Source organism: Enoplosus armatus, chromosome 24, assembly GCF_043641665.1.
Source record: "Enoplosus armatus isolate fEnoArm2 chromosome 24, fEnoArm2.hap1, whole genome shotgun sequence".
Classification (NCBI taxonomy): domain Eukaryota; kingdom Metazoa; phylum Chordata; class Actinopteri; order Centrarchiformes; family Enoplosidae; genus Enoplosus; species Enoplosus armatus.
The window spans coordinates 7,225,860-7,248,400 of NC_092203.1; the positions used below are offsets into that span (position 1 = coordinate 7,225,860).

At 42.5% G+C, this 22,541-nt stretch overlaps 1 protein-coding gene and 1 non-coding gene across 2 annotated transcripts; one reads left to right on the forward strand and one right to left on the reverse strand.

Moving 5' to 3' along the window:
* Positions 1-684: 684 nt before the first annotated feature.
* On the reverse strand, positions 685-21,986 carry LOC139306610 (neuronal membrane glycoprotein M6-b-like). Its single transcript, XM_070930511.1, has 7 exons — positions 21,917-21,986; positions 5,298-5,484; positions 4,735-4,894; positions 4,057-4,225; positions 2,493-2,566; positions 2,348-2,413; positions 685-837 (listed from the first exon to the last, which is right to left on the reverse strand). Exons 1-7 carry the CDS (start codon positions 21,984-21,986, stop codon positions 685-687), a joined length of 879 nt encoding a protein of 292 aa, XP_070786612.1.
* On the forward strand, positions 15,849-15,919 carry trnag-gcc (transfer RNA glycine (anticodon GCC)). The gene has a single exon. It is a non-coding gene; the product is annotated as a tRNA-Gly (tRNA).
* Positions 21,987-22,541: the final 555 nt, after the last annotated feature.

Below are 22,541 nucleotides of genomic sequence, written 5' to 3' on the forward strand. Positions count from 1 at the left end.
GAGCATAAGCAATAAAAAGTCTAAGATGGAGAAGAAAGTAAAGGAGAAAAACCAATGAGCGCAAAAACATAAAGAAGAAGAAGAAGAAAGATCAAAATAGTACCTGGCATACTTTTCAGAGAGTATTAAAAAAAACAACAACATTCGTACACATTCGCACAATATATTCATATTCATATATATATGCATATAAAACACCAAAAAACGGAGGAAGTTGGTCGCTGCCTGGCTTCCCTGTGGCTGAAGCAGACGGTGAACAATGTTTTTTTAGGCTGTTAGGAGCTGTGTGTCGAGAGGCTGTGCTGGCTCAGGGCGCGAGGCCATCACAGCCGCGCCACGTTCACGAGCCGCAGCCCAAAAGCACGGCGAGGAGACGCTTCTGAACTGATGTACCGTACCTGAGCTCGACCCCGGCGGGCGAGCTCTTCCGTTCTGAAGCATCTGCCTCCGTCTGGGCCTGCCGCTTCTCCTGATCCTCTATTCTCTTCCCTTCAGGTGTGAGCCCACAACTCTTAATAAACATTGTGGAAGGGAAGAGGATGGAGAATCAGGAGGTTGGGGGACTATCAAACATGACCGAGGTGGTTTGTTTTAACGGAGGGAGGGGTGGGCACTGGGTGTTGCAGGGTGGGGGGTAGAGGTGTGGAGAGGAGATGGGTGGTGGCGGGAGAGGATCGCTTGTCCTTATGAGTAGGAGGAGGAGTTCTGGCCCTCCTTGGAGCGCGCCTCGGCCTCCAGATCCTGGTCGTCCTTGGTCTTGATGTCCTGGTACTCGTGCGTGGAGACGGCACTCTTCAGGTAGGCCCAGTTGGCCGACAAAATCATCAGGTAGTGGATCTGAAGAGAGAGCAAGATGCTTTCTTCATTTACTGCGTCCCAGTTCCACATACTAATATTAAGCAGGTTTAAGTATGTGGCGTGTCCCTCCTGGAAAAGTGACTAATTGAAGTAAACTCAAAATCAGTTTGCATGCGAAAAAAATGCTTGATTTTCTTTGTTTGTGCTGTTGATGGAAACTACTCTCCAACAATGCGACACCCGAAGGAAACTGAAGAGCTGCTACAGCTGGAAAAAATTAGAACCGCTGTGGATTGCAGTGAAACTGCTCCAGAAAAGCAACTATTGAATTTTAGGAAAATCATTGTGCTTTCTTTATGAAGTTTAATTGGCGTTTGGGTTAGGGAGGCAGTTTGATTGAGGTCTGCACATATTATATCATTTCCTGTTAGTATGAAACGGTAAAATGTGTTGATTTCTTGAAGACTAACTGCAAATTATAATGATTAGCATATTATTATTAGCATACTGTACACAGTTAGTACGTAGTATGGAATTAGGACACAGCTTGCAACTTTGGAAAGTCTTCTCAACTTTTCAAAGCTGCTTCAGCACTATCCACACAATTAGTTTTAATGTTTTGCAGCTGTGAGCGGCTCCTCCATTTCTTTTGTGTTTTTTCGTGCACTGTATGTTGACTTTTTTGACTTAATTTTGTCACTTTTCCACTGTGAACAGACTGTGAACTCTGCCTCCAGGTGATTCCACTAATTCCACTAACAGTGAAATCACCTGGTAGACTTTGTTTGGGATGAAAACCAGGATTGAACTCAGCACTGACCAAAATGTAGCTAAATAGTTTTTGAATGAAGAAGATAATGACAAAAATGCTTAATGGCACAAAATTGCTTTACTGACTGAGCAAATGAGTGAATATATAATATCTAAAAGGCTGTTGTAACATTGCACACAGCTTGAAATAAACAGATCAAGTCCAGGTTTTAATTACAGCCAAAATGCAACAGGTGGTTTTGCTAAGTAGCAGTTAGTCAAATCACCTGGCATTCAAACAAAAGGTTTAAACACACATTTAATGGTGCTAAATCCTATCAGTGACATGCTGATGGCAGATATAGCAATAGCCAAATCATCATGTTTGTGAAACATTTTGAGCCATTCTGAATAAACAAATACTAAAAAACGAATCCTTAAATACTATTCTGTATCTCTCTCCACCTCCTAAATAAGTTAGCTGGAAAACATCACAGTCCAGAGGGCTGTCAGGTGACCCAGCATAACATCTGGAGAGGTGCTTATTGCTTTTTTTAGTATCTCCATTTCCCTGGACATAAAACAAAACAGTCCGCCTCCACAGCAGAGTAAAACACTGACCCTGTCTACACACACACACACTCACGCAGCAGAGGCAGGCTGCAGGGTTGGATTTCAACCCATAGGATGACATACTGACAAACGTGAGAGGCGGGGTTGCTATGGAAACAGATAAGCACGCCATGGCAACGTGCATATTTTGAGAAGCACATTATCAGTGGGATCATGAGAGGCTTACCAATGCGATGACGGTGGCACCGGCGCCGGCGAACGCAACGATGTAGAGGTGGTAGGACAGGTAGAACTGTGGACGATAAGAGAGCATTAGTGAGGGAAGGGAAGATAAAATCAAAAAAGAAAAGGTCAGGTCAGTGTCCTCTCACCTCGCTGGTGTTACAGATGTCTCCCAGTGTGGCTCCACAAGCTTTTCCCGGTGTGGCGTTCCAGGGAATAATACCTACAGGATCAGAGAGATGAAACATCACAGGGCTGCCGCTTTCTCATCTGAGACAAGAAGCTTTTTCCTCCCCCGAGACTGTATGATTGAAGGCATTATGAATTAGGCTCGGATAAAGATTAAAGGAAACAGGGCTGCTGCTGCTGTCCGGGCCTCTGAGCCTCTCCTCCAGGAAAAATATGGGTCATTATTTCGATTTACTTCTTCACTGTGGAAACATTTTTGAGAACTGGCTAGCATGGGCCTATTATAGGTTATATTTGTCCTTTACTTTATATCATCATGCATAAAACAAGAAAGTTATCAAAACCTCACTCATCAACTGCAATATAATAATTTGATAACTGCCAGTTTTTGGGGTTAATATTTCATCGTCTAGTACAGTACGACTGCCAATGAAGCATATGTGATCCTCATCCTACTTTGTAAGTGGGCCAGCTGTCCTTCAAATGTGGGTCACATACTGTACATTAGGCCATCAAACAGATAACCAGATATGCAATCACAGGAGACCGTTACTGTGCTGTAATACTGCAGGAAAGTGGATTTTCATAGCGATCCAATCAGGCTCTCAATAATCAAAATGTGTGTGTATATATACATATATATATATATATGTCTGACCTCTTGCTGTACAGAAAATTACATTAAAAGCAAGGCAAACCGGATGTGCTCAGTTCAATATACACCACACTGATATATGAGCAGTAGCCTTCTGTAGCTTATGGTAGCTAATGTTAGCTAACTTGAGAGAAATATAACCAGTACCTTATGATGGCTAATATGCTGCAGGTAAAGCCTGGGCTTCATGTGACGAGCACCAGCATGTTCTTTTATGTAGAAAGGTAAAAGCTTTTATCGTCGGCATATTTGAGCTCCCTTGCCTTGATCAGGGGAAATTCTCTTAAACTTTGAAAACATGTAACACAGCATGCAGTCAGATCCTTTTTTTTTTTTTACCACAGCTGCAAATCAAAATACCCAGGGGATATGCAACATGTTGCATATGAACATGTTATTTTATTTGTGTTTTTAAAAATAGCTTCATTAGCAAACAGTATAGTTTTAAAAACTCAGTTTTCAAGGCCCACCTGTCCTACAAGTTCTGCTCCTGCACACCTGATCCAATTAAAGTGTAATGAAACTGTGTCATCTTTAATTAGATCAGGTGTGCAGAAACAGAGCAGGAGCTAAAATATAAAGGACAGGCTGGCCTTGAAGGCTCGAGAATGAGCTGAGAAACACTGGAGGCTGCCAATCTTCACAGCAATAGTTGTTGGTATTTATTAGAATAAAATAATAACAGTTCCACAGTACTAAGGGAAAAATCCTCCCGATGGACCAATCGTATATCGGGGAAACATTTGTATTAGAAGCAGAGAGACTAAATTCAGCTGCTGTTTTTGTCAAATGTTACCCTGGAAAATGTGGGAAATCACAAACTTAAACTATATAAATGACAGAGGTGGGATGTAGGTGGGACAACTTACCGTACTGCCTGACGTCCACACAGATGGAGTCAGGCGAGGTGATGTTAGCGTCAGGAGCCCTCATGGCGGCACAGGTATTCCACACGTTGAAGAAGAGGAAAACGGGTATCGCCGTGAAGCCGAAGATGGCGAGGAAGGCCAGAGCGAGGATGTAGGTCAGGAACATGAACTGAGGAATGGAGATAGGTGAAAAGAAAGGAGAGATTTGTATTTGGCAGTATGATATTTTTCCCCCAAAGTTTGAGTTGCATTAGAAAAATAGGCTAATATTATTCCTTAAAGACCTCCACCCACCACACACAAACACAGAGTCTGTGTTTAAACTAATGTTACTGGACATCTGCAGCAATTAGACTAATCAGGCTAGAAAGGACAAACTGTGCCAGAGTTACCCTCAAGGGTTGCATGTCTTCATGTGTCCATAAATGTGAGGTCGAGGTGTGTGAGTGTGCCTCCGCAACACCTTCATGACGACCTTTGTCCTGGCGTCTACAGCATTATGAATGACTGTTCTGTGTTAACTTTTCTATTTTAAGTAAGAACATTATAAAATACACATCAAAGTAATTAAAAATCTCATTCAGAGGCTTTAATTTGCAGTGTAACTGGGTCAGTGGGTGTGATGATTTGCAGCAGCTGCTTGTGTTTGTGTGTGTTTGTGTGTGTGTGTTGACATACGAAGGCAGTGATGCAGCGTCCACAGGCGGTGGTCTTGAAGTCGCTCTGCAGCTCTTTCTTGATGGCGCTGGTGGTGTAAAAGCCCTCAGCTAGCAGGATGATGGCGTAGACGAAGAAGAAGGAGGCGATGCCGTAAATGATGTACTGAAAGATCTGGATCCTAAACACACACATACAGAAAAGAAAGGACAAAGTTCAAAATCTATCAAATACCCTGCAACTGAACTGAACCGACTATTTAAAAAAATGTGTAATTAAATCCTCAAAAGTGATGCTCAGTAAAATGCACACAGTAGCCAGGTGTGGGTGGCTGTCCTCGACGGATTTAATAACTGCAGGGGTAGTATCAGTATAAAGAAATCATTAATGGTGCCAAGAGCTCATCAATGATTCATCCTCTAAACGTTTATCAGGATATCATGTTCCTTTAGTCTTTCTGAAAACTTACAGTCAAGCATGTTAGCAGAACACCTTATTCTGTTATGTGTTTTAGTTCTTCAGTGCTTGATTCCATTGATGGAGAAAGATTTTGTAATGCCAGCTGGACCACACTGAGAACTTACACCATGGCGAGGGTGGCGTGGTCGCTGGTGACCCTGGAAAAGTGGTTCTCCAGCATGGTCAGGGTGCCGGTCAGCGCCACGTGGCCGCAGCCGCAGAACAGGGCCACGCCTGAGAAGCAGAGGATGGTGGCCACCAGGGAGGCGTAGGGCACCCCGCCCAGACACTTGATGCAGCACTCGAAGCATCCTGCAGGGGGAGACGACGAGAGCGGGATTAAGTCACAGATACAAAGGATTTCTTGTTGAAAACTTCCCCTAAAGGAGGATAAAAGAACAAAAAATCCAGGTCAGATTTGAAAGCGCAAACAAAATGTGTGCTTAAAACCGAGCAGGAGCCAACAGAGCAGACTGCTGCAACATGACATCTCATATAGTGGCTCTATCGGCTCTGGTGATGACACTCACTGCAACACTCGACGGCCTTTTGTCCACTGATGTTTAACTGTTACTCATGTCCACACACCTGCGTAGACATTCATGCTGTTGGGGCTGAATCAATGTGCTGCGAGAGAGCGTCACGCTCGTCTCTCTGAGTCTACAAGAGGAGAACAACACTCCTCCCTGTCAGGCATGTCGAGCAGCTAATCATAGCATCTTTCACAGTTAGTGTGCGTTCACTTTGAGCTCAGCTGGGAGTGCTGAATATTACATGTAAGCTGCACTACACGCTCGCATCCTACACTGCTCCAAAAAACTCCATCTCCCTTTTGTCTTTAAAGAAACATTTCAAACCTTTTTTTGTTCTTTCCTATGCCCAGATTGTATGAATAACTCATAACCTAAATAAATTATTTCAAAATAAATGACTAGCCATTTTCTAGGGCATCAGAGAAGTGACATTTAGGTTGCACTTCTTCAGAGTCGCACCTCTAAAACACTGCAGATGTCTTCGCTGTTACAGGGCACTACTCCTGCAGATGAAAGTGAGAATGAGACTGATGCTTTGCTTCATGTACTTTTGGTTTCAGTGCAATTAAAAATCCAGTGCAAATGACAAACGTTAGAAACTGAGAGAGACTAAAATTGGCTCGCACACCTCGCATATATTGTCAAGTTTCTCCAGCATTTTTCTTATTTTTCACAACTCTAGAATGATGATGAATGATGGTAAATTATCCCTTGTGCTCGAGCACTTTCCACGGAGTGATGATGATGATAAATTAGTAAATTTGTTTTCCATTAACCGTGGCAGCGCGTGAGTGAGTTAAGAGCTACATGGGATATAGGTACAGGAAACTGCTCCCATCACAGTCAAGAGGATGAAGAGGAATGAAAAGGATGGAAAATAATACATTGTATTGAGCACAAGAGTCGTATCTTATATAACACCCGTTAAAAATAGCTCCTCCAGCAAAGCAGGAAGTTACTCTGGGAAAAAAAAGGAAAAAGACAAAATGAACTGTCTTGTGTGTGCCACTTTGCTGTTTCCATGACAACCTGCTCCAATTGGCGACTCTGAAGCATCATTATTTCAGAAGTTTGTTGAATCTAAACAACTCTATTTGTAAAGCCTTGAATACCTGATTACATATCTTTCAAACCTGTTCTAAACTCTCTGTCTTTATCTAATCGACCGCTCGGGCCAGGTAGTGTTACAAGCTTGTGGACGGTTGTTATCGATGAGTTTAAAGGAGCAGATTGATTTCAACCCTGCTGAGGGGGGGCAGGATCATCGATAGCATCACTGACGGGGGAAGTCGGTTGGCTCACCGCTTTGGTCCAGAATGACATTTCTATTCAAAGGATTGCCGTGAATATTGGCAGAGACTATCGTGGTTTCCAGGCGATGAATCCTACTGACTTTGGTGACCCCGTGACTTTTCCTCCAGAGCCGCCATGAGGTTCACATTTGTGATTTTGATGACAATACTTGAGAATTGTCCAATACTGAAAAACTAATGACATTCCCATCAGCCTCAGCTGTACTTTGTGTAACACACTAAATTAAGACAGTAAACATTGTAAACATTACACTTTCATCAGAATGTTAGCATGCTGATGTTAGCATTTAGCTCAAAGCACCTCTGTGCCTCAGTACAGCCTCACAGAGCCGCTAGCTGTTAGCTTGGCTTCTCTTGTTTAGGCGTGTGTGCAATAAAAGGAAAAGGGCAAGTTGATCTGGAAAAGTTGTTTGTTTGCTGAATAGGAAGGTTTTGTACAATTGCATAAAATATACAAAACAAAATAAAAGATATGACACAACTCTGTACATAATAACAATAACTTGTAACTTACAACAACCTAAAAGTTTGAAACTACCTTTGTAAACCCAGTCAGCAGAGTTTATGATTTACCATCTTATGATTATTAACAAGCAGCTGGTAATTTACATAAACTATATAATTAATAGGGTTTTAAAATAAAGCTTATCTGAAATTTCCATATGGTACTAACAAATGTTTTATTCCTCCTTTGCTGAGGCTCGTTTCTGACCCCAGTGTGGGGTCATGTGGCGGCACATATTGAAAACCCCTCCTCTGCCCATCAGAGTGAATGAAAACCCAAATCATAAATCTAAGATGCAACTGCTCCCCTCCAAAGTGTGCTGCTGCTGAAGACTCTGCGTTGCGTAACTGAGCGGAGGCCCGTTGCATAATAGATCCAAATCCTATTAATGTTAATGAAGGAAGCGGGCTGATGGAGAGGTGGAGCTGATAAGGCTGGATGGCTCTAAAATCCTGAGCCAGAAACAGGCCAGGCCTCGAGGGGGGGGCTGCAATGGACTCGCTGGTTGATACAATGACGACCGGGAGAGCTGTGTAAAAGCTGCTCCACGCTGACACTTCATCCTGCTATAAAACGTCAATCTCAACAGGTAATTTAGACTGTTAGTCTTCCTGTCTTCTTTTATTTAGAGAAGATAATAAAACCTGCCAGTGAGACGTGGTAATCCTGCTTTTTCAAATACAAATCAAGAATTTTCAGGAGACGTTATCTTGGACTTGGGACTATAACTCCTAGCTAACTTTAACTCAAGGTGGAGAAAGCAGCCTATTATCAGAAAAAACTTAAATTCAAGATAAATCCCAAGAGTACAAGACTGGTATTTAAGGCTGATATTATTTCGTTATTTCGTCGTTAACTCTGTCGTCTCTCTGGCCCCATGCGGCTTCATGGATGAATTCACAGGTTTCTTTTTAACACTGAACGTGCCTCTCGTCTGGTCCGCCTGTGGCTACGACTGTTTGTCAGCCTCAGTTTTAAAGTGTGCTAATGGGAAACAGACAGGCCGGAGTGGTCAGCCCCAGCAAGCCCTAATGGAAATCAATGGACTATTCATTAGAGTAGAATTTAGGTGACACACCGAGGCCGGCCCATCGCTCTCGTTTTATACCTCGCTGCATCTCGCTACTTCTTGCCTTCCTCTCTGCTCTCTCTTTGAAATATGACTGCATGCCCACGCTGTACTTACAGTGAGCCAGCTGGAGTTAATCGCTAAGTCAATACGTTACGTTCCTGTTACGATGCTGGATCATATATCATCTCAACAATCTCAGACCGAGGACGATGCATCAGGTTGTGGGAACACTTTACAGGCTGTCTGTGAAGGCGCTCGCAGATATGAAAGACTATGAAAGATTTGGGGATTTCTGTTAATTTTGTCAAGCGACAGAACAGCAAATAATTTGACGGACAAGAGCTGCAATTAAGGATTAACATCCCCTGCTGTTAAAGCTTGTTCTCTTTCCAAAAGCGCCTTGCTTAAATTAGGATTTCAATTTGCAGCCGATTGTGACAGTAAGCGGAATAATGACAATAGATGCCTATTCGTTTTTTCCACAGACAAAGACAAAAGGGAGGGATGAGGTGAAGAAAAACTGAGAAGGAACAATATAAGCGAGGAGTATGAGATAGAAAAAGGAAACGCAGAGGTGAATGGAGAGGAAGGCCGAGCGAGAGATCGATAGAAAGCGAGCAGATGAACAAAGGGAAGAGGAAAAAGGAGAGAAGAAGGTGAAGAAAGAGGCAGAGCGAGCGAGGAAGAGCAGAGAAAAGAACAGAGAGAGAGAAAGTGTAAGCGAAAAAGCAGTTCTTGGCCCCAGGGCCGGCAAATAGCAGTTGCCATAGCAACGTGTTACCCACGACCCAGTTCAGCGTTAGCGTTGTCCTTCGCAGCCGCTTCACACACACACACACACACACACACACACACACACACACACACACACCAATGCAGAATGATGTAACCTCAATAAAAACCTAAAGATTGGTGCTAAGCGGTGACAAAGGTCTAGACTTTGAACCAAACAATGACGACAGTACAGGAAGTGAAAGCAACCGAAGTGATGACAAGAAACATGGAAGGAGGGAGATGAAAAGTATCTCCGTCCATATTCCGCTGGGCAGGTGTTGGGAAGTGGGTCATACCAATATTGTGTTGTTAGATGTGAAAAGAGAGATAGACGGGGGAGAGAGAAGAAGATCCAGAGTCCAAGTTAAGGTCGAGCGGTGATGGAGCGTTTACGGACTACAGGTCGTCCTCGATCTGCTGAGACTGTTTCTGCTTTGAAAACCTGTCTCAAGACACGTTTTTACAGACTTGTCTTTAGCCTTATGTGTTTACGTAACACAGCTCTGTTTTAATAATTTTCTGTTGTCCTACCCTTTGGTCCTAAACACAGATAATTCCATCGTCAGTATATCTATGTTTGCACTGCAGGCAGTGAATGATGTGTGAGGAGCTGTGCAGCTGCACAAAGTATGAAGGAAAATAGTCTGTCCAACAGATATTGTCCAGGGTCCCCTCATGTTTATTCATATTTTTTACTGGTGTTCTGTACAAAGAAGCAGGGTGTCCTCTAAACAACACTTTCCACACAGTCAACACAAAACCTGCATTTTCTTTTTCTTTTTCCTTTTAAAAGAAAATCACATTTCATATTCCAAGTCTTCTTCTCTTGGACAAGACAACGTTTCAGGCTCTTTGATTGGATGAATGAGGCGCAGCACAGAGCAGACATGGTTGGAGACAGAACTTGTCACCGTTTGCTGAAGTCCTTTGTGATTATGCTTCGCTTCCTGTCAATCACCTGACACCAACGACATGAAATAATCCCTCAAATACATGTCGCCTTACAAACTTCATTGTCACATTGTCACTAGGTTTGAATTTGTAGCGTTTGCATTGTAAAACAGTTTAAAGAATATAAGTACATTGCAAAATCATTGGATAATAAACTGGACACACTATAAATAACTGTATTCTCTTTTAGTGGCAGCTTTCATCTAAAGATCATCCTGCCTGGACGTATGTGCTGTATTTCTCTGAGAGTAGAGGAGATTGAGAAGATTACATCCACTGTCCTGATAGTTAATAATAATTTGCCATAAACTGTACAACCCAGTGGCACAGTGTGATTATCGCCAACTGTTCGTACGCACGGTGCATCTGCCAGGAATAACAGCGTTAATAAAGCTTTGTGAATATTTCAGCGGCCGGTCTGGTCCCTGCCTGCGGCTGTATTCCAATTTAGAAGTGCTGTATTCATTATGGGGCAATTTCCTCACAGTGCATTATGGGTAGATTCCCACAAGAGTCGAGGAGGACCTCGGAGAGAGAGAGAGAGAGAGAGAGAGAGAGAGAGAGAGAGAGAGAGAGAGGGGAAGGGTGTGGGAAAGTAAAGGAGATGGAGAGGAGAGGGGGGATGGATGGCTGCGTCTCCTCTGGTTGAGATGAAAAAGAAACCCCATCTGTTTGATGGCAGCAGACTTCAGCCACAACAACACACACACACACACACACACACAAACTCGTAACCTCATAACTTCAGCTTGGGAGATTTCCGTCTTTCCACTTGAGTTGAAGGATAAAATGCTCCTCTGAGCTTTTATGAAACTCTTTTAAACACCATGAGAGAACATCAAAACCGCATCGTCATGAAGTTAAAGAAGCTGTTTTCCCTTAAAGGATAATTCCAGTTTGTTACAACTTGGGTCTTGTTTTTATAGTTTTTCCTCATTGTTTCTATCAGTTGACACACCAAAGTAATTGCTTAAATCTGGGAGCAGGGTGATATTTCCACAACAATGTCCAAAAGGGGAAGAAACACGAGCAGTTAAATGATCAGACAGATTGTAAACAAATCCAACAGTTTAGTCGGATGATGTTAACCAATGGTGAGCAGACTCAAAATGTTGGTGATAATCTCTCTTTGCCCAAGCAACTAACGATTTTCATGATTCATTAATCTGCCAGTTACTTTCTCAGTTAAATGGTTAATTGTTTAGTCTATAAAATTGCTTGTTTTGCCCGACTAACACGAGTCTTCACAGGAGGCGCAGAGTAGTAGCTTCAGTCCTGCATGTGATGCATTCAGGAACAAGTTCATGTGCATTTTGGCAGTGTTCACATGAGCTGTTACGCAGTCTTTATAAACAGCTGTATTGATAGATAAGAAGCTGTCAGACATACATCAAATGACTAAAAAACGAGGCTGAAACGGTCTAAAATCTAAAGATAATCAACATACTGTCATATAGATATGAAGAAAAGCAGAAAATCATCACAATTGAGAAGCTGGAAACATCAAAAAGTTGGTATTTTTGCTTGAAAAATGACTCAAACGACTAACTATTATCAAAATCGTTCATATTTTGCCAATCAAGGAATCCACTAATTGTTTCAGCTCTTACTGTGATCAGTGAGTGTTCAGGTAATAATTCTACTGCTTTTGTTTTGTCTTCTAAAAAACTAGAATTATCCTTCAAAAGGCAGCAGTTTGTTGGCACACGCAGAGTTGCTGCATGTGAAGAATCCTGTTCAGAAAGTATTCACGCAAAGAAAATACTTTTTATGCGCTGTTCGAATCAGCTTGACCTCTTTAATACCTCCTTCCTCATCTCGACACACACGCATCTGATAACCGACACATTATCAAAGCAAATGTTTTCAGTAATCGGCTTATTTGCCGCGTTGATCAAGAGGACACAATATGCTCTGCGCCAGGTAAGAGGATGACGCCAGCGGCCATCACCATTCCCAACCTTTTTTCTTTTTTTCCCACGGTACATAACTGACCCTAATCTTCTGTTTGTGAGAAACTGTTGGCTGGTTCTGCAGCATTATGAATGCCACAAGGTCAGCATCTGGCCAGGCGTAATTGAGCATGATGGACTCTCAAATCCCGTTCCTGGTGCTCTGCTGCGTGATCAATACTTTTATCCCGCTGATCTGCCGCATGTTGGTTCCCTCCATCTCTCCCTTTCTGTTGCCAATCGGGGCTAAACTCTAAACAGCTGGGTGAAGGACTCAACTCCCAAGACACACAGCAAACACACCCACCCGTGTTGAATGTACAAAATTAATAAAAAATACAGAAACGCACACACAGATGGGGCACACACGTCAGTGGATTCTCACAGATGCAGAGAAACACACACAAACTGTTCGTCTGGTGCAAATTACAGTGAGTTTGTTTGCATCTGCAACCTGTGCGTGCCAAAAACAAAAATTAGAAAGTAAATATTAGAAAACACAGGAAGTGATCAGTAAAGCGTGACATTCAAGCACACCAGAGAAGCGGTAACTTCACATCGCGCTCCGTTATGCTCTCACACGCACTTAAACATCAAATATTAATCTGCTCTCTGGGTGAGTTTAGGTGCTTTTGCTTGTTTTTTTGTCTCTTGGTGAGTTGCAGCTGGAGTGCCTTCACGCTCACGTGCTGCCTGCGAGGGAGAGTGCAGTGTGACATGCTGCACCTATTGACCTGATGTTCCCTGTCATGGTCCACCAGGATTAACAACCGATACAGTAGATTTGCAAGGCAGATCAAGAGGCAATGTTGAGACAGATCAGGCCCTGATTCATACAGTAAAAGTGTTTTTTAAATCACTAAGACTGGTAAATGGAAGTTTCTTTATTACCTGGATCAAATGTGTGTTAGTTTAGCAGATGTTTTAATACTTCTTTCACTGTTTTTATGTGGCAACTTGAGGCAAGAACAGAACCATGTGGGAGAAAATTCAGACAAACATGATGAGCCAACTGAAAAGTGAAAACCCTGAGATGTCTTCTGACATACCAAATCCAAATGATGAAGAAGTAATTAAAATGATAAGTCCAAACATTTGACTTATTAAATCCAAATTATGAGAACGTAATACAGATTATGAGATAGTAAAACATTTTGAGATACTCACAGTGGCTAATGATAGCTAATGTTAGCAAAGTTGAATCATTACAGAGCCTGACTGTTCTCTCATTGATACTAAGTCAAAATTATGAGATAGTAACTTACTTATTCTTTCTTCTTCTTTTTTTTTTTTTTTTTGGAATATGTGGAATGAGAAGTTATTATTATCCTGGTTTATCTTCAGGCAATCTCATAATTTGGAGAGTATTATCGCACGATATGATGCAAGAAAGCTGCATTTTTGTCCTTTAGGGCTATTTTTTGTAATGAGGCAAGTACAATTAATTAAGTATTTAAAAGTGCCTGGCTGTAGGGTTCAGTGACTACACCTAAACAGAGACGGCAGAAAGCTGCCTCATGTTTCTAATCTTCTCCTGTTCCGCAGCAGGATCACCTGTGAGCGCTATTAGTCTGAGTCTTGTTCCACCAAAATGTAAAATGGCCCCTCTGGCCAGAAGTGCCGTGCCACTGAACTGAATGCCTCGTCGGTTACGCAACCAACTTGGCTAATGCCACTTTCCCTGAGATGTCAAAGAAGTCGGTGGCCCTCCCCTGGCCCCCTTCGCCTCCACTCCACCCTCCTCCCCCTGATGTGATTATGGAGATTCACTTTCCAGCCGCCTCAGGGGCTCCATGAACACTGTGTGTGTGTGTGTGGTTGGCACAAGGGCCCAACTGAGCATGTTACTGCAGAGAGTCTCATTAACTGTAACACACACTTTCTATGAAGGCTGAAGTCACGTAGTTGAAATATTATGAATTATGAGCACCAATTTCTTAGAGTTTGGTGCTTAATGTATATAATTTGTCTCTTTTCTTGAGCAGTTGATTTATTATCAGAAATTCCGTTTTTAAGTATTCATTCGACAACAAACCATAAAGTTTACATCATCACAAATGATCCAACAGTTTTAAAAGCTGCCTGAAACTGAGGCCCAGAATGACCTCCTCATCATACAGGCCCAGTCATTTATCGATGTCAGCCACGGCTAATGATGACGAGTGCTAATCGGCATCGGGCGTTTTATGGGCTATGGATGAGAGGAGCAGATTGGGTATCAGTGGGTGATGGAGGAAGGCCAGAGGAGGTTGGCATCACTCAAGAACAAGTCATGCTGCGCCAACCTGCCACTTGCTGCTATTCATATAGTCACTGCAGACTTGGGTTCAAACATAGATGCAATGTTGGAGGATGATACATTCAGATTACTGTTTCGTGTGCGTTTGTCTCCAAATTCTTGTAATCTATTACTTCTTTCTAGGGCTGCTCGATTATTTTCATTATCAATTCATCTTTAATTAGATCATAGTGCAAAATGCCAGTAACACTTTCCTGAAGTCTGAAGGGACGTCTTCAAATGTCTTCATACCAACAGTCAGAGACCCAAAGTTTTTAAATTTACGATGAAATAAAACAGAGAAAAGCAGCAAACACTCACATTTTGAAACAAGTTGAAACTAGTGAATGTTGAGGCATTGCTGCTTGGTTAATGACTCAAAGCTAATGTTAGCAAACTTTAGATATAGTATCTAATGTTAGCAAACGATAGCAATGTTTAGATGATGTTAGATCTTGCTGTGTAAGCAACTGTTGCGGATTAACTTTGTCAACCAATAGACTCATTGTTTGAGCTCTGATTCTTTCATATCAAAATTAAAATGTTTTGACTACTTTTTCTTTTATTTAGATTTCTTTTTTCTCAGCAGGAATACTTTTGAAGTTTAATTTCACCTTCATCTCATACAGCTACACACTTGGCCACACTGCTGCGACGTGTGTAAGAAGTGGACAACACATCAATATCATGCTTTCTTTTTAAAAATAATTAATAATATGCAATAAATAAGCAATTGCAGTTGCAGTTTTTAAGGGACTTTCCCAAACACATGCATACTAAATACTGCTTGTTTTGTGAACATGCAAGCAGAGACAGCACATTTAAATTTAAAAGTGACCACAGTGTGGGGACGCAGAGGGCTGAATATGTACACCACGGTGTACCACACGGTCTCGCCTACACTTGTGCAAAAATAGAGCTTTTCCTTCGGTGCAAGCAAAGCACAGATACAGACATTCCCCTGAACCACTCCTGGTCATTGACACGTAAACAAATACAAGCGCACACACTGACCCTGACACACACACACACACACATATCCAGATGGAGGCTGACAGCATGCTTTGGGCAAATGGCTTCAAATGAGGAACACATGAGCCTCTCCCTGTGTGACGGCTTTCACATGCTCCCACAACCTCACACACCTCCGGGGCGAGAAGAGAATAGGCCAAGGGTGTGTGTGGATGAGTGTGTGTGGATGAGTGTGTGTGAGAGAGATAAGCAGGAGAATCAGGACAAGACAGAGAGGAGAAGAGAGACTCGCACGAGTATTGTGGTAGTTTCTTTACAGTAAATGTGCATTGGTGGTTCAGTGGTAGAATTCTCGCCTGCCACGCGGGAGGCCGGGGTTCGATTCCCGGCCAATGCAAAATACTTTAGTTTAATTTCCCCCAGGAATCAATAAAGTATTTCTGATTCTGATTAAAGAGGAGTGTGTGTCATTAGACTTCCTTTCAGGTTTTGCTTAGGTTTGGATTCCTTGCATGCAAACTGAAAGCACAGCAGAACTCAGTTCAAATGTCATCCTGTTAGTCCCAAACTTTACTAAATATGTGGCTGTCAGAGCTCACAAAAGTGAGTGTGTACTACGTCAGGACTTTGTGGTAAAAACTTGAGTGCTTAAATTCTAAATTAGCAGCTCCAATTAGTTTTGTGCTCATGTGCTCAAAAACTAATTGAGATAATTGACGGCAGCGCTCCACCTGGGATTCACACCTGGGTTTAATCAGGTGAAGTCTATAGATGGAGCTTCTTGATGGAGACGCAATCTTGAAACGTCGTAGCTGTACTTGGGAGCATCAATCTAGTGTGTGGGAGCCCCTTTGTTTCCTTGATATTGTCATTGAAAAAACTGCCATAAAGAGATGAAACTGGGGAGAGAGTTTCAGCCTAAGTGAGAGGTGGTTTTGTGTAACAAAGTCAAGTAGGAGACGGATGCCAATAACAGCCAGTCTACGCATTAGAGTGTATGTGGGTGTGTGAGAGAGAAAAGCAGCAGCACAATGATAGTTTGTCCAAATCAGCTACTATGCAAGTTGTACGTTTGGCAAACCAGTAAAACAATTTAGTGAGCTGAACATTTTAAGATTTTAAGACATCAAGATGTCAAATATAAATCAAATGATGCCTGTTAGCTTGTTAAGTCAGTTAAGATGAAATGTGTATCAATACATCTACTTTTATCGAGTCAAATCACCTCCTGTGCTCTTTAGCATCACCCAGACCAAACTGTATTTTGATATTGTGCAATTTTGCTGTCAGCAAAGCTACAGTAGATAAATGTGTGCAGGCTAACTGATGAGTTTTAACCGTTTTCTGCCCTAAAGTTATTACACACATACACAAGAGCTGAATAATGAGAGTGTGGAGAAGAAGCTTCTTAAGATTTGTGTGTGTGGCAGCAGTGATTTGCTTCGGCCAGCAAAGTGGATTACAAGGCGTAATAACACTGAACACGGGCAACAAGTTCATTCAAAAAAGGAGCAGAAGTCACTGTCGGCCACCTTCTAATATTTATTGCACACTTTTACAACAGCAGCAATGATCCATGAGGGATTAAAATGTTTTATGTGACATACGCCTGATCTACTGTAAGGTCAAGAGGGCCGGGAAGGGAACCTGTCCAATATTTATCAGCAACACAAACTAAATGTCAGCACCAGCAGGGAGATACAGTCCAGCTCCTCTACTGACGCCTGGTCATCAAACAGGGGTTGGCCTTTAGATTCAAGGCCTCAACCTGGGCTCAGCTGGACTGGTTGGGTGATATCAGAAAGCCACCCTGGTTCATTTCCTCCTCTTGTATCATCACTGTCACTCATTGGAGGTTTGGAACCAGAGAATATTTTGGCATTTTTGCTTTAAAAAATGACTTTGATGATTGATTGCTGTTATGCGTCTGTGTGGGCATAAACTATTATTCTGTTTTATATTGTTTCATCTGAAGGATTTCCAGAGGCCTAAAGAGGTAAAAGTATCCAGTATTAAATAAAGAAAGAAAGATGTATATCATTTTGTGTGACAGAAATCTGTTTTTATCTTATTTGTCTTATCTTCTTGTGACTCCTCAGATTTGGAGGTTGGGTGCATTTGACAAGGTGAAGATAGAATAATCCAAATAATCTTAGGAGGTGTATATAAATGTATATCGAAATGAATATTCGTTCTGTCATGGTGTGAAAGCAACAACAAGAAAGTGACCAATGGAAACCACAAACATTTACTTGCTGCAGCCAGCAGCTGATTAGCTTAGCTTAGCACAAAGACTGGAAACAGGGGGAAACAGCTAGCCCAGCTCTGTCCAAAGGTAATAAAAGCCACGATCAGCACCTCTAAAGCTCACTCATTGACAGTTTATATCTCATCCGTACAAAAACTGAAGAGTAAAAATGACAATTCGCTATGGCTCTGCCGTGAACAGTAACTTCCTGGAGTTTCTGCTGGTTGCCTGGCAACTGGTCCTGATCTTTCCATCTAATTCCTGGCAAGAAAGCAAATAAGCCTATTTCCCAAAAGCAACATTTAAACATTGATCACTTAACTTGATTTGCAGCTGCACCTCCTTTTTAAATCTGCGTTCAATCTGAATATGAAAACATCTTGCATTCACACACAATCTTTACATCCTACTCAAACATCACAGATTTTAAAAAAGAACTCGAAGGACAGATTAAGATGAACTCTCTTTGTGCTTCAGAGGCTGCAGCAAGCTCTGCCCTTCCATGCACAAAATTCAACAAAACCTGCACCCCTCCAGACGATGATGTAATCTGTTACGGTTCTGATCTGAACATCATAACCAAAGGCGGCGAGCCAGCGACGCATTATGTAAGAGCGGGCACGTACACACACACACAGGGAAGGATGGAAGGTGTGTGTGAACAGACCAATCATTTACAACAAAGGGGAGGACAGACAGACGCAGTGAGTGACTTGAAATGCGCTCAAGGCCACTTTGAAAACCTCAAAGCCGCTTTAGGGAGCCACAAAAAAAAAGTCACATGGGAGGTGTTTGCTTTGTCTAATCAAACTGTCTCATACTAATGGAATCTGATATAATTGTACCTCAGAGAGTCTCGTTATCCGGGTCCTGAGCACAATGAACCTCTGCAGACATGCAGATTAGAGATTATAGGACGCAATCAAGCAAAAAGATCAATCCATATACCCACAAACGCCGCGGTCGGATTATAAACCCTGCCTGCGTTCTGTGTTCATTTTCCAGTTTGTAATTACTCTCAGCTCAATGTCATGCAGAGACGCTGCAAAAAGAAACAATCGCTGTGCAATCAAGAGCACCGACTGTTTTACCATAATTAAGGTAGCTAATGTAGTCACAGTCTCAGTACCTGATGCTAATGCATGACGTGAAGACACTATAATACTATAATAATGGCAATATAATAAGTCAAAAATCGTACATGTGTAGCTCAAAGGGGCTCAGGTCCCATTTCTTTAAAATACTTAATACATTTTAGACAAATGATTTAGCAAATAAGTGTGAGAAATGTTTCCAGACTTTATGCTAAGCTAAGCTAACCGTCTCTTGGTTCAAGCTTCATACTAAACAGACAGAGTGGTATCCATCGTCTTGTCTAAATCTCGGCAAGAAACCAAAAAAGCATATTTCCAATAGAGTTTTGAGGCCGATACAATAATGATATTTTAGAGTTTAAAAAATCTGATGTATGGTCAGTTTTTGTTTTTGAGGACGCTTTAAATTGTGACTATATATACTGAGCAAGATATGATGCAGAGATTTATGTGATTTTCTAATAATGGCAAATATATGGGGATGGACCATTTATCAGTCCGGCTCTAAAAGACAATCCTTAGCATGTAGATTAGCATCAGTAGCTTACATAACAGGCCACAGTAGAGGTGGGGACTCAAGTCACAGTTTTGTTACAAATATAATCGACTGAAATGAAGGTGATATTATCTTTTGTTAGATATAAACCTAAAACATCTGGCTTGACTTGATTGAAAGACTTGTGTCTTTTTAAACCTGACCCTGTCCCTGGATAAAAAGTTCAGATGCTGCAGGAGATACACGGTGCTCCTCTACTGGATCATCTTACACAAAGCGTTTGATGCATCTGGGAGCTATGATTTGGTAAATCGTAACTTTCTCCATCTGCTTTCTGAATCCGAAACGTGTTGTATCGAAGCAGAAGAGGCTGCGCTGGCACACACCAACACAAGCTCCTTACATGACTCGCCTTCTTGCCCCCACTGTAAATCTTCAGCTTCTTAACGGATGCTATAAGCTGATGGTCACATTCCAGATGTCAAAGGCACACACAAATGATTACACCGACAAACAGGCTATCCTCCAATCCGGTCTATTTTGGTACGCTGGTGTGGGTGGATTCGGTTGCGCAACATCACACCTGGAGCACAACAGTCCAGGCTGCAGAGGTTGAACTGGGTGAACGCATATAATAATAATTTCACCGCTTCAACATAAAATGGTGATTAAGGAATTCAGACGGTTAATTGCTAACTATAAATATGGCCGGCCTCCTGCTCAACTATCCTCAGGGTCTTCAAACACACTCGCCCACTCTGTCAATGGGAGTTGCATGATAAAGGCTCTCATTGGACACTGGTCTGTGCGTCGCAGCATGCCTCAGGAGAGGATGATGTAATGTCTTTTTAAAACATCACTGTTGAGGGACACCCCACTCTTCTGCACCTTACGTCATAAGCAGACTGTGACCCAGCAATATTACTGTGGCAGGGTCCAAGAAGTGCTGCAGGAACTACAAACAGTGTTGTCATTTTAAGGAGATCAAGACAAAAAATATATAATATCCACAGCAGAACCCTGATAGTAATTTTGTAATGCTGGAGCCAAAAATCTGAATATTTGCTCCCAAAAAAAGTACAATTTCCTGCCATTTTGTAACACAGAAGCAAAAAAAATGTAATATTTGCTCCCAAAATAGAAACTGTTGAAGCATTTTGACACATCTGCACACATGAAAGTGAACATAAAGCAGGGGAAACACTGGATGTTGCTGTGAGGTGTGTGTGTGTGTGTGTGTGTGTGTGCGTGTGTGTAAAGCCCCTCCAGGCGCTCTCACTTGATATCTACTATCCTGCTCTCTAACAGCCAACAGGGCAAAAAGGCATCACGCCAGATCAGCTGCAACACTGCTGCTGACTCTGCGCTGATTTGTAAATAAAAAGCTCATTAATGTTTCCATCCTTAATTCTTTTTCATCAGACGAAAGTGTGGGTCGTCTGTGCATTCATATTCAAGTGGGTCTATAAACAAGAGAAAGAGTCCCTTCGCTTACAACACTGCTGTCTCCAAACTGAAGGATGTGATTTTACTACCAAGCCACAATGAAAACAAGTCACATCCACTCTGTGTGGGTAGTTGAGTCCCCCAGTGCACAAAGACACGCCTACACTATTCCTACACACAGATTCAGTAAAGAAACAGCAACAGTTTGCTTGGATAAAATCGACTAATTTAAGGCTGGTCTTTGGTGTAAACACTATTTACTTGTATTATCTTATTTTGCCTGCACATTGCAGATACCCCAGCATTGTGAGCTTAAAGAGCATTTGGTGATGCTGTGGGATTAAAATGCTTATTGCAGAGTCACCTTACTACAGCCTGTCACACAGAGCATCTGTTATGAGGCCAGAACTGAATGTGTGCGCCCTACAGAGGCTCCATTAACATTTCTGGGCGGCGGGGCTCTGAGCATCAATCTGTGCCAAGTGATCGTTTCTGTTGCAACCAATGGACCCGACTACTGCGGTCACACAAGACACGGGCTTCACATGTTGCAGCGCCGTCGACTGATCACGCTCCTGGCAGATCAGACACCGAGCCTCTGTGGCTGCGGCGGGAGGATCGTGAAGCGGCTGCTCCACACCTGACGGGAAACAATGCAGCCGCCTCCACAGCCCCTTTATCAGCCGCTCATTAGGCAGGACTGAGCTCGTGATGGTGCTACAATGCGAAAGCAAATTGGCATTAATGTATGCACCATAAAATCAGACCGTGCACCTTCCACAACCCATCCACCCGCCCACCCTCTTATTCTCCTCCATCAGCCTCCAAATCCCTTTGAAGGCGCACAATAACACACACACACAACGTCAAATTGCGCTCGGGATTGTGGGAATAATCTCGGTCATCATGCAGCGGGCAGACCGTTATTGCTTTTTCGCAAATCGCCCTCAGATAGGTGAGAGGCCAAACAAAAAAAAGGCGCCGCTATTGTGTCGCGCACGAGAGAGAAGCCATTGCAAGTAGGTTAAACCTCTCAGGCTGGCGCAGACGCAAATGTCTCCAGAGAAAACACCAAAAAACGCGCAAATGTCAGCGGCTGATTGGGAGTACCTTTGCTTTCCTGTCCCTCGTCTTGAGTCTCCTCCGCGTTGGACTCCATGGCCGGCTTTGTCCCATCCATTATTTTAGCGGAATATAGTCTCCTTGTGGCACTTGTACCTTACAGTGTGTGGATGGTGGAGCCTATCCTGGTGACTTGATGCTCTCTCTCTCTCTCTCTCTCTCTCTCTCGCCTCATACACACCCTCCCTCTCTCTCTCTCTCTCCCTCTCTCTCTCCCTTCCTCCCTGTTAAAGCTTAGCACTGTCTCTCTATCTATATTAACAATCCAGCTTCAAGATGCACAGTCGCTGTCGGATTGGATTTATTTCGCACATGCGGATTAGCGGCCCCCAAATGGTGCCAGATAACGCCTTTTGGCCCCTAAAACCACTCTTGACTGTGGAGAAAATGATGTTCATGGTGTAATACACTTGTTACATATCTCTCTTGATGACACATGGTTGTCTTATAGGGTCTACCCCCCCCCTCCCCCCATCCACTCTATATCTATTTTGTTGCATCAATGGTTTCCTCTCAAAGAAGAGTGTAAGGACAAAATGTGCAGGAAATGTAAATATGCAAACTCATGGGTAACCATGCATGCATGAATACACACACACACACACACACATAC